General features: G+C 31.0%; 2 protein-coding genes across 3 annotated transcripts; one reads left to right on the top strand and one right to left on the bottom strand.

Moving 5' to 3' along the window:
* Positions 1-2,205: 2,205 nt before the first annotated feature.
* LOC126852516 (pleckstrin homology domain-containing family M member 2) lies at positions 2,206-9,938 on the top strand. 2 transcript variants are annotated; one of them, XR_007687833.1, is made up of 10 exons: positions 2,206-2,546; positions 4,083-4,278; positions 4,694-4,881; positions 5,354-5,548; positions 5,638-7,335; positions 7,467-7,691; positions 8,005-8,586; positions 8,702-8,821; positions 8,897-9,119; positions 9,349-9,936. XR_007687833.1 is itself a non-coding variant. In XM_050597383.1 (9 exons), exons 1-9 carry the CDS (start codon positions 2,454-2,456, stop codon positions 9,011-9,013), a joined length of 3,414 nt encoding a protein of 1,137 aa, XP_050453340.1. In that variant the 5' UTR covers positions 2,206-2,453; the 3' UTR covers positions 9,014-9,938. The 2 variants fall into 2 exon arrangements, 1 of the variants encoding a protein (XP_050453340.1); XM_050597383.1 differs by having other exon boundaries at positions 8,897-9,938.
* Positions 9,939-10,192: 254 nt separating this feature from the next.
* On the bottom strand, positions 10,193-12,652 carry LOC126852607 (39S ribosomal protein L47, mitochondrial). The gene is made up of 5 exons (XM_050597571.1): positions 12,480-12,652; positions 12,017-12,184; positions 11,718-11,932; positions 11,341-11,500; positions 10,193-11,260 (listed from the first exon to the last, which is right to left on the bottom strand). Exons 1-5 carry the CDS (start codon positions 12,599-12,601, stop codon positions 11,119-11,121), a joined length of 807 nt encoding a protein of 268 aa, XP_050453528.1. The 5' UTR covers positions 12,602-12,652; the 3' UTR covers positions 10,193-11,118.
* Between the last annotated feature and the right edge of the window lie 134 nt (positions 12,653-12,786).

Raw genomic sequence — 12,786 nt, 5'->3', positions numbered from 1 at the left:
TAGGTCTTCTCTTGCTAACAGATTATAGTCTGTTATTTCTATGAATATTTAATTTTGCTTAATATAATAATACGCGGGCTTTAATAAAGTTTTACAATTTTAGAGAACTCGAAGAGCATGTGGGCGGCTGTGTAAGTTCTAACATTAACGAAAAGGATCAAAGATGCATTGAGGATATTGTACAGCGCGTATGGAGCTCTAAGGGTAAATCGAAGACAAAATTCAAGCACACTTCGGACAAACGTCTGCATTCGAATTCAAGTAGCTCTCGCGAAAGTAAAAATAGAATGGATCAAGCAGGTTCCTGGGAAAATTAAACTTGTAATGACTTGTAACTATGATTTTAATGTCATAAAAGAATCCATTATCGTTTATTATCGAGTATATAGATTTTCACAATCTTTTGTAATTTAATAACACCAGATATATTTTTTCGTAATATAAAAGTATTGACAAATATATATAAACATTAATTTACAATAAATTCTTTAAACATTGGTATTTCAATCTTTATATGATGTGTTTGAACGAGAGAAAAATAAATATGATTTTTATGAAAATTTATAGGGAAAGCTATCAAAATTCAAAAGATGTTAAATGTAAAAATAAATATAAAAATCTTAGTTCCATAAACAAATAGATATACAAAATATTAAATAACATTATATCTTTCTATAATTATTTTTTGGATATTAAAATTTTGTAATAATTTTCGACTATTATTGCGAATTGTGGTACCATCTGTGATACACAAACGAATACAATCGTATCGATCGATAGTAGTTTCAATCGATAAAAAAATTCAAAACAAGAAGTAATCCTATTTAAGATAAGATAAAAAGTCCAATTTTGATGTTTACAAATTCTAAACATTTTTAAAACGTGCACTATAAAAAGGAAAAAAATGTTTTTTTCTATTTTTAATATTTTAATGTATCATTTTTCTACTCTCTCTTATAATTTTTGTTCCCTTTATCCATTATTCTTAAAAGAATGGCTATATTCATTTTTTTTGCCATTATTTAGAGGTTAATTATTTTGCAGATCTTCTCTATGCATTATATTTATAACATCCAACAGTGGAAAACTGGCCTTGACATTCAGAGTGATATAGTTAAAATTAAAATCACGAATCAAAATATTTAATCAAAGTATGGATTGCGAGTAGATTTTGTCAACAACCTCGGTCAAAGATTGACATAGATAAATGAACGATTTCATGCCAGTATCATTTATCGCTGTTGAGGGGCAGTGCTTATATAGATAAGTATTAATGAATAAGTTATTTTACTGCCACTTGACTGCGAGAGTAATTGTCGATTTTGTTAAAAATTCTTGTTATTTAGTAGAAAGAGAAAGTCGCGAAGCGAAGCGTTATACTTCTTTCGTTAAAGAAAAGCATAATGATAACGTATGTTTAATAATGTATTATTTGTTAACTTCTATAAATAATAAAATATTATTTTTATTCATTATTATTTTGTCGAGATATCGTTAATCAAAATATCGTTAATTAAATTATATTAATCAAATTTTTTAAATCTTTGTTTTATATTCTTTTCACGATTTATTATCGATATATATATATATATATATATATATATATATATATATATATATATATTATGTATTGTTTAGATAATTTAATCCAACGCAAGAAATAAATTTATTTCAGTGTCTGCACAACAGATGCGAAGCAATCTATTATGTAATAAGATTGATACAGAGAGTATGTGTTGTCAATTCGATATGATAGAATTCTAATTTAAAAAGTTTCACAAGAGAGAGTATCTCATAACAGGGTATAACTGCGCCTTTTAAATCAAGCGCATATATCTTTACGCAAAAAAAAGGCACCTCAAAATAGTCTAATAGAGAATATAAACACCAGAAAGATAAAAAATGTAAGAATAGTTATAAATTGAAATAACGATAAATCTTATGAGAGAGTCTCTTTATTAATCTTTGCATTTTGCGTTTGTAGTATCTGATAGACTTATATCGCTTAAATAAGGCAATTTTTATAAAGTTCTACGAATGATAGATAGAAAATAAGAAAAACAAGGAAGTCGAAAAGAGAAAACGAAAGAAAGAGAGACCGTTTCTAGTATATCTCCCAAAGGAGATAGATGTCTGTATAAAAGAAGAAGATGAACGCCATCATAAATACGCAGAGCGCGATGCATCGTCCAGCCAGTTGTAAGTTGAAAGTTGAAAATCGCGGGCGACCTGCGCTCCGTTAAAATCAATCAACGAGCGTCGACAGTGCGACTACGTCGTGCAGCGATCGCGTCGTCGTCGTCGTTGTCGGATCCGTCGGTCGTCGGTAGGTCGGCACGGCACCGCCACTTGGTCCGGCTTGCTTCGTAGAAGCTTGGACTTGATTTCCCGCGACGCTGAATCTCTTCCTACATTGTCGCGACGCGAGTCATGTAAGTGCGCGAAATAACGAAATGCCGTCGGATCGCGAAGATATGGAACTCTGTACCGACAAGGTCCTTTCCAAAAGCAGGATCTTGCAGGAGCTCACGAAAGCTGTCAAACTGGTGAGTGAACGTTAACGCCGTTAGAGAAAGGCCATGTATAAACGCATTACAGCTGTCGGTGTAGCTGCAATTGCAACTGCATGTGTTTTCATAGACTCCAAATCACGTTTGAAAGGTGGCGATTCGGCGATGATTTCTACAACGCCTCTTTTCCTTTTTTTCCTGCAGGCACGTATTCTGTATCTAAAGCAATGTTTGAAACCGATAGAGTTCTGACAAATTATATCTTGGATGACATAAAGATGTATGATGTATGTCATATGCAGGGAATTGGAAATGTTATAATATAGATAAATTCGATCTCCGATGCTATAGAAATATAAGAGACATATTTTACGTCAATTGTCATGGTTTCATGAATAACTTTTGCGTGACTATGGCATTGAAGTTTGAACTTACTGATGTTACTATATAATATATATGTATATGTATGTATGCATGTATACATATATATATATATATATATATATATATATATATATATATATATATATATGTATATATTTGTGACGTTGCAAACTCTTGGATTAATCGCGACGCAACGCGAGTCGAAATCGAATGCTCGCACACATAAAGCGCTTGCTCGATTGCTGGGTGGATTTTTTATATCGCTCTTATATGTGCATATCTCCAACGCGAAATTTCTCGATATCTCTGAAAACGAGGCTCCTTCATTTCGCTTTTTCCATAGGGATGATAGAATTGATGTTGTCGAGAAGTAAGTCATTGCTTTTGTTGAAATCAGTTAACTGCATTGGCATGTAAATGACAGCCGCGCATATGCGCGCTATATAAAACAGCTGATAAATCTGCTCTTTTTATCCTACGTTTTCTTTTCTTTTTTTCATTCCAATTATTGATTATATTCTGTACATTTTTAATGCAAAAGATCTAATATGTGAAATGCTATTGAAAAGGATAGATCAAAAATTGACATTATTGCCCTGGAGGCATGTCTATTAGATCAGTGAAAGTGAAACGAATACTCTTAATTAAAGGTAACTTGTTTGAAAGTAAAAGCAAAAGTGCATATATTATATTTTATATAAATAATTCTTTGCCTTGTTACAAAGAACTTGTCTTATATCTACAAAGTTTGCTTGAACATACAATCGCTGTCAGAATAGATACCAATAATCCAGTCATACAGTTTATATCTTTTGTTGTCATTTTGCTTTTCATAACATTTTCTATGCTCTTTTATTAATGGAATATGCTTTAAGTCCTCTAACCATGAGAAAGAGACAGAGAGAGAGAAATTTTTTCAAATATTGTTTTATTTTGTATATCATATGGATAATTTTATTTATACATATATATTTTATACAATAATATAAAAAGATATTGCTATGTATTATATATCAAAGATTTTTGTGCAAGAAAAATGAAATAAATAAGCTTTATATGATGTTTGTCTGTATACAACTTCATACACATACATATTTTAATTATGTTTTTCAAGTTTTGGTTTATAATAGATTTCTATTTGTTATATACATTTTTTGCTTCAATGAGAGTAATACATGTGTTGAACAGGTTTATGCCCAAAGTCTTTATGGTACCGTGGTCTTGGATGGTGATTCCTGGTTGGTTTATTGGCTGGATCGTGCATTGCGTCATGGACTACGTATAGAAAGACATGGATATTGGGGTACTGTTAGAGAACTTAGTCATCAGGACACTGTTGTGGTCATTCACGCATTGCAGAGTGTATTGACTTCTATTGGAAAAGGTATACTTTGATGTCATAGGAACAATTACTCAATTTCACATCTATTCTACTCAATTCTCATTTATCAAAATGCATTTAACAGCAATATAATTTTATCTTATTATAAAAATATTGAAGATTTAAAATAGTGATTTTTTTATGACTTACAACAATTAAATCATAGATTTTCATAACAATTATATCATGTCTTATATAATAACAAATAGTTATTTTGTCTTAAATTATTTGGCTGAAGAAAACACTTATGATAATCTAAAGTTTTAGACATATTAGTGTTAACAATCAATATCTAGATAATGATAAAATTTAGTTGCATCTAAGAATGAATATGTTTTAACATTTCTTTTTATTAATTATAATATTATTATTTATAATATTATAATATTAATATTAAATTATTATTAATATTGTGCAGGTAGAGCATGGCTCTATCACACTCTGAGTGAAGGCAGTTTTGAGAGCTATCTGGGTTGTTTACTGCGAGACACCAAGACATTAAAAAAACAGTATTTTTCACACGCACTTGTAAGAGATGCTGATAAAACCAACCAATTGGTTAATCTTCTTGCTGGTCTGGAAAATGTATCCTTCACATTGCAGTTGGTATGTTAAACTGATGTGATAAATAACTTATAAATAGTATGAAGTGTTTAATAAGTAGTAGTATTTTTATGAAAAATACAGAATCAACTTTTTATCTCTATCCCTCTCTCTCTCCCTCTGATGAATGTTTGACACATGTAATTTTTATTCTGTTTCTCTCTATGCAGAGATACTAATATCACCCCCTGGTTACACTTATCATGTTAATGAATAACACCAATTACATATACAGAAAAATTTTTTTACATAAGGTTGCAAAGGTTATCATTTTATTTACGAGTACACACCTTATTTGGTGCAAACTATATATCAATTGATCTGTTTATTCATGGAAAATTTCTACAAACATGTTGCTAGAGAAAAGATATTTGCGCAGAGTTATCTAAAGTTGCTAAATATGTTAATATCTTATTGATAACATGATCTAATTGATAGCATATACTGATTAGTAAAATTAAAATATTGTATACAGGATGTGACATATTTAGATACTTGCAACTATATGCCACAGAGGCCTATGAGCATAAATCCATCAGGAACGGTCTTATCGTTGCATCTTAGGTCTTCTAGCGTTTCATCGAGCCTAGCTTCTCCTGGGGACAGTGGAATTGCATTTGATAGTGATATGGACCTTGCAAACGAAACTGATGGAAGCAGTTACAAAGAAGTAAGATACAGATTAGATAAAAATTGTATAAAATGATCTTAATATTTATTGAAAAAATATATAAATACATATAAATCTTTTTTCTATAGGAGGACTTTTCAATGGATGATATTCCTAAGTATCGGAATAATAGGTATAAGACAATTATTAATAACCGCATAGAAGACAATAAGAATTTTGGATCTAGCGACTCCAGTGAAGATGGTAAAACGCCAATGCAATCACCAGCGATTACTAAATTTCAAACTGTCATGATGACAAAAAATGATATAGTTAATCAGAATGTAACGCGAAAATTGGACGACAATGAAATGGATTGCTCTAGTTTGGAGACTCTCAAAGATTACGATTTTTACAGTAGGAGTCTTGATGATGTAAAATTAGATAAAACGAACAAAATCGATAACGGCAAAAGGAGCACTAATTATAACGATAGTTCCGCTTACAGTTTTAAGAAGAACATAGATCCTCGTAATTCTTATCTAATCAACAATGATACAAATCTATTGGAGTTGAGCATGACAATTTCCGACTGTGATAATATGGATGCTCCTTATGGAATTCTGAACACAATCAACATGACAACCGACACTAGCATTCTATCTTCCTCCAGTTCGGAGGCTATAGTACAACGTAGACAGCGTAAAAAAAAGCGTGGTGAAAGTAAGAAGCGAGTCAGCTTCCATGAAGACATACTAAAAACAATGAAATTGGAGGACGACGAGAATTATGCTGATTTCTCCATGAGTTTCTTGTTGCCGAGTTCCGTTCTAAAGAGAGACGCTCAAAAAGGCAGATACAGTTGGTGCGCACACGGAGACTCACCGTACGTGCAAAAAAATACCAATGCCAATAGGAACGTGCATTCAGACTGTTATTCATTTTCGTCATCATCGTCGAGCGTATTCGATAGTGACGGAGCTGACAAACAAGCATCATCAAAACTGTGTATCGACATGCCGTGTCAACGTAACTGTAGATGTAGTTGCGGTTTATCTTTGTTGGAGCGTGGAGCGCCAGAAGGTCAGGAAGATCCAGCTAAAAGTTTAAGGCCTAAAATGGAAATAGAATTAGAAGAGAACGAGGCCCAAGAGGCTTACATTGTCGAAAAGGCATGTGGCAATATTGTCGAGGATCCACCGTCCAAAGTGGAGATGCCACAGATGATAAATCCGAAGAAATACGTTAATTCAAATGATTGGTCGGATGCAGAGAGTGTGACAACATCCGAGCTAGAGGATCGTAAAAGTAGTAGACACTTAGCTTCACCGTCGAAGAAGCGCAATATGACGGCGATACTAACGGGCGAGAGCAGCAGTAAGCTTTTGGCGCCGCCTTTGCGTCAGGCTCCATCGAAAACATCATTGTTGAGTAGATTTCTAAAATCGATCACCGAGAGGAAGTTTGAAATCAAGAAGAATAAGAAACCGCCCAAAGTAAATACTTTATATATTAAAGGAATCAAGACGAGCTACGACTCTTTCAAAGATTTTAATGACAATCTTGATAAAGAGATTCAGGAGAACGTGGCCGCTGAGAAACAGGAATTCAGCGGTGAAAAAGTAAGCCTAAAACTACGTGAACTTTTCAAGAGACATATCTATCGCGACAAAACGGAAGAACTATATAAAGTATATAAAGTGCGAAGTTCGTACATGACGAACGGCGAAAGTAAACCGATGATCGCGTTATTGACGAACAAAACACTATATTTAACCGGCTCAAAACTGGATCACTCTTATAGCAATCAGTTTGTTATTCCTTACAATGAATTAGATGTTATTATGGTAAGAAAAATTTAAATATATTTATTTTTTCTGAAAAAAAGATATATATATATATATATATATATATATATATATATATATATATATGTAATACATTTTACTAACAAAAATATACGTTTGTTTTTTTCTAGATTGGACCGAATGCACAAAGTATTTTAATTTCTAACGCTGATTGTGAAATGCAGTATCTGTTCTCCACTGGCAGCTCGCAAACTACCTCAGAATTAATCGGTCACTTAGAAATGGCTATGCGACGATCGCCGACGAAACCGAAACTTCCTGCTGTCAAAGAACTGAATTACGAAGATATGCATATTCTGAGAAATTCAATTCTCAATGACACAGCTGTGCATCCTGTACGTAAATTTTTTTCTGCAATTATTGTATGAATTATCATATAAAATGAGTACTCAATTTCTATTCAAAAATCGTGAATATATAGCGATGTTTTAGTAATTAATTTACAAACTAATCATTAAAATAGAATTCATTTTAACACAGTTTGTGATATGGTGTGATTTGTTTTTAATTTTAGTAGTTATCTATCAGTATATACAGAATATTCTGTATATTTCATCATCGACATTTGTCTTGCGAGAAATTATTATACATTGATATCCACGTATAGTTACAAAAAATTATTTTTAATTTTATTTATTATCTTTATAGGATGAGAAAATCGAACATTATAGCCTTATTTATATGGAAGATGAACACATGTCGCCGCCTAGTACACCGTGTGGGCCAACGAAAGAGGGCGATCTGATGTTTCGCCCACATACCTACCAACACTTGCATCCGAATGCACCCACGAATCCCTGGGAGGCCGGTTATTTCGTGTTAAAGGGCGGTGTTGTTTATATGTTCACGGATTTGAATCAACGGCTTCCCAAACGTGCTATACCGTTGAAAGGCGGTTTGTGCCAAGGATGCAGAAGGATTCCCAATTCGCACCGACCACATACTTTCGAGATACTACTAAAACCAAACAAATCATACCAATTCGCGGCTCCAGATGAATACGTAGCTTCTGAATGGCTTCAGAGTTTTGTTCAAAGCGCATCGGGTCTATTTGATTGTACAGAAAATAGGGAGCCATTACCTTGTAGCCTTATCACAACTACGAAACATCTTGTAGCGATGAAGGAAATCCATCCTGGTACACAGAGAGGCCAAACGCTCTCTTGCGCTTCCATAAAAGATTTAGCAGCATTTAGAGTGCCACTAGTACAGCAGTCATGGTGCATATTGGTAAATACATATTGATTTGAGTACATAATACAGACTGTCAATTTCATGTTTTCTTGCCGAATATATGTTACAAAAAAATTTATATTTAATATTGTGTATTATTGTCTATTTATAGGAATTTGCATGTCGAGAAGTGCACGAAAGTAGCGGCGATTGGGTCATATACTTCGCAAATCACACTGAACTCTGTGTGTTTAAAGAAGTTTTGGAAACATTATGGGCGAATGCAAACTTGGTATGATATATAACTATTCTACATCAATATTATATGCAATTATATACTAACATAGTTTCTTTATGACCTTTATAGGGTGAGTTTCCTATAGCAACACTTCCACCGGAGGATAAATTGCAACGGCGTTGCTCGGATGCTAGCAGGGATTTGGAACATGCATGGCGATACTTATTACCACCAGCTTTAGAGTAAATGAAAAATATACAGACAATATACACTATCACATTAAAAAAATTATTTTATCATATTGCCATAAAAGAAAAATAGAACTTTCGTGACAACGCACGTGAATATTCAGGTAACTATATGAAAATTGAAACACTAATATATCGTATATGGAAGATATACTGCTTATGCAACATAATCCAAATTTCTTTTGCTTTTATTGCAAATTAATGCCATATATCTGTCACTTGAAATTAGAACACGATGTTATTTTAATTGTTTTTAGATAGAGAAATAAATGTCTTTATTTGGACATATGATACCTGATAATAGTATAATATAGTAATTTTTTTAATTTCAAGGTACCAATATATATGCAATATTCTCGCTATTGCGATGTTGAGAGAGAGATTGATCATTAGAAAGAAATCTTACATATAAGATATATAAGTTGCCTCAAATATATAGATGACTATTTAAGGTAGATGCAAAACAGTGCATTATCTTTCTCCTATAGCATAAGCAACCACATAATAATACTATTAATTTATAATAACGCAGAGAATGTAATATAACAATAACTGTGAGACACTATTGATTATTATATAAATGTCTATATATTCACGTATATTGAAAAGACAAACCAATATGCATTTGAATACACACTATTGATATTAAAGTAGTATCTATTATTGGCGATACTATAAAATTCAAGAGCAGCTTTGACAAAGAATAATACTTCAGAAATTGCTTCTGAAATTAATAAATGATTTAACATTTCTAATAAACAAAATTATAAGTTGATTATATTTTTAGCAACATATCTTTTTATATATCATCTTTGTGGTATATCTTAAAATTGAAAATTTTAATTGCATATTTATTAATTTATTAATATATTATTAATTTTTTTAATGTATAGATGTGAAATATAATATATAAATATAATAATTGTGTTATACGTTTCTATATACTAATTTAATATATATTTTTAAATCAGTTGAAATGTAAATTAGATCAATTTTTGTTCCATTAAAATTGTTATATATTTAACATTTTGCACATATGATAGTAAATTTTGGTTACCAAAATACTAATTATATAAAAAAAAATAAGTATAATTTATACTTGATAAAACTTTAAAAGTAATTAAATTTTAATATGCTTCTATTATATAAAACTATAATATAAAAGAAACTCTGTGTGTATATGGGAATTAATTTTTATTTGTGATATAAATTAATATACAAGGACACAATATATGTTATTAAATTTTTAAGTTATAATCTTATGTTACCAAAGCTACATGAATAGATGCATTCTATATATTCCTGTGAATAAATATTTACTTTTATGCATTATTTCATGCAGCACTCATTGTGATATACCGTAAAGTAATAAATATCTGCTATATATTATTAAGTTCGTGAGATTGATTTAGTAAGTTAAAACATTTACTGCGCAAAAGTAAAATCGATTTTGTATATTAGTTCTTATTGTGTGAAAAGTATGCAAAGTTAAATTTTTTTTACAACCAGCATGTTTTAAATGTTATGTCTGCATAGTTTTCATACATAATTTGTACCATTGTACACAATGGAAATTATGATAAATAGAAAATTAATTAAAATACATAAAAAGAATTTGATGTCATGTAAACAATTTTTATTTGATCCCTTTTTGCTATTTGAGAATGTACTATTTCTCTTAGAAGGGGAAAGAAGAAAGAATGAAGCATATCTCTCAAATTCATTTTATAGGTTACGATAACAATGAATATTTTCTTTTCAAATTTTAATTACTTAATACTTTATGTATGTATTGTGTTATACATAATTTAAGAGGTTGATATTATAATTTGATTTTATAATATTGCATATAGTTCTATTAATTGTGTCAGATAACATTATTTTTAACAAGATATTTCTCTTTGTAATGCAAAGCTGCATCATGTGTAATTAAGCAATACATATGATTTGAAACATAAATTCTTAATAAAGATTTAAAAAATAATGCCATAAATATAAATTTACCAATAATATTATATATATGGATATTTTATATTTGCAAATATAACAATGTTGTGTGTGTGTGTCTGTGTTCAATACTTCGTTATTCTATTAACATTGCGTTTATTCAGATAGATCATGGCCTCTTGCTTTTTTTGAAGTTTTTACTGTTTCTACATCGACATCTGGAAATTGTTCTTTTATAGCTTCAAGATCCAGATTCGGGAATTTCCTTATTAACATTGCAACACGATTTTTGGTACGACTGAAACAACAAAATGAAGGTTTCTTTATTTTTTAACAAAAACGAATATGATTTTAACAAATAATAGATTTACTACATACTTTCTTTCTTTGCGTTTTTGATTCCAAAGTTTCTCTCTATACAATCGTAAGAATCGTCGAGTTCCATGTCCACCAAAACCAAACAAGTGCCACTTGTGCCATTTTCGATTCATAAATTTTGGTATGATATATTGACCCATTCGATAGTAAAATCTCAAACCTAGAAAGAGATAAAAGAAAGCTAATATATTGTTCTCTATTTCTTGTTAATTTTTTAAAAGCCAACTCAAATAGAACAAAAAGACCAAAAGACATCTTAAAGAGATATGAAGAACAATAAAATGTCTTTAAATCGTTTTTTAGGCATCCTTTAGGGACATGGAAAGTCTTATAAGTATATCATATGATGAAAATTATATAAATTGTACAGATCTTACCTAAGCAGTTATAAACCAGTTTTCCAGGACGCTCTCCTGTCTCGCCAGTTTCGAGCATATGATATGCTCTGTTTCTTTCACGAACAATTGATTCCAAATTATTCATACTATTTTGAACTTTGTCTAAACGTTCAGGATTTGGGAAGATTTCATTCTCTTTTTTGCATATCTCTTCCATAGTCATAAGCATGTTACGTTCCTTCAATAATACATACCTGCATTTATTTAAACATATGAATTTGACAAATACTGAGTGATGTCTACAAATATATAAATAATCTAGAATAGGTAAATTTTACCATAATTTATGAAGATCTGTATTACTCTTCAATCTCAATTCATCCTTTCTCCAAGATCGACCAACCTTCACTTCGTTTTGACTCCAATTTTTCGGTTCGTCGAAAAATTCCATCAAATCACGATAGTCCGGTGTAATGTGTATAAATGCGCAATGTAAAGCTGGTGTGCTATATTCACAAAGTGCATTAAACGATTAAACGCGAAAAGCTAAATATATGATCAGTGATAATGTATGATCTAATTCTGTATGTCAGAAAAGACAAAAAAGATAATAAATAACATATATATTAAAAATTAAAGGCTTTCTTAACTGAATACTTATTTATTACATTGCAAATATCTAAAAAATTCTTTTAACTTGAAAAAAATAAAAAAATTACATCGGAAGTTAGGAAAATGTACTAATTAGAATAAGTGAAATAAAATGTAAACGACACATTTTGAAAAGGATGCAATACGAACCTGCGAAGAAATGCATGTTTAGAAGGAGTGACGACACTTGGTGTCAAAGACAAATTCGTGAAAAGTTTCATTATGTTATTCACATTTTTGGAAATATGCACGGCTTTCATTAGTGCCGCCATTTTCTCTGCTCTGTGTGCATGGTATGTGTATGTGTGTGTGTGTGTGTGTAGTATCGATGACGCCAGATGGACACTACCATCCCATTACTAGTTAAATGTCCGAATAAGAATGCGTTCGAAAATTGTACGTGGATAAAATACCGTTTAATGGACCAATCAGGATAAAAGGAGCAATGATTATTTTG

This window comes from Cataglyphis hispanica, chromosome 10 (genome assembly GCF_021464435.1).
Source record: "Cataglyphis hispanica isolate Lineage 1 chromosome 10, ULB_Chis1_1.0, whole genome shotgun sequence".
In the NCBI taxonomy this organism is placed as follows: Eukaryota; Metazoa; Arthropoda; class Insecta; order Hymenoptera; family Formicidae; genus Cataglyphis; species Cataglyphis hispanica.
The sequence above is the reverse complement of the archived record's forward strand: the minus strand, read 5'-3'. Positions and strand labels throughout refer to the sequence as shown.

Excerpts from the sequence above, each read along its gene's own strand:
- LOC126852516 (XM_050597383.1), top strand. The coding sequence starts at position 2,454 with ATGCCGTCGGATCGCGAAGATATGGAACTCTGTACCGACAAGGTCCTT. Across the intron at positions 7,336-7,466 it reads ATGAATTAGATGTTATTATG|ATTGGACCGAATGCACAAAG; the intron begins GTAAGAAAAATT and ends GTTTTTTTCTAG. Across the intron at positions 8,587-8,701 it reads AGCAGTCATGGTGCATATTG|GAATTTGCATGTCGAGAAGT; the intron begins GTAAATACATAT and ends GTCTATTTATAG.
- LOC126852607 (XM_050597571.1), bottom strand. The coding sequence starts at position 12,601 with ATGGCGGCACTAATGAAAGCCGTGCATATTTCCAAAAATGTGAATAAC. Across the intron at positions 12,185-12,479 it reads AAACATGCATTTCTTCGCAG|CACACCAGCTTTACATTGCG; the intron begins GTTCGTATTGCA and ends TTGTGAATATAG. Across the intron at positions 11,501-11,717 it reads ACTGGTTTATAACTGCTTAG|GTTTGAGATTTTACTATCGA; the intron begins GTAAGATCTGTA and ends ATCTCTTTCTAG.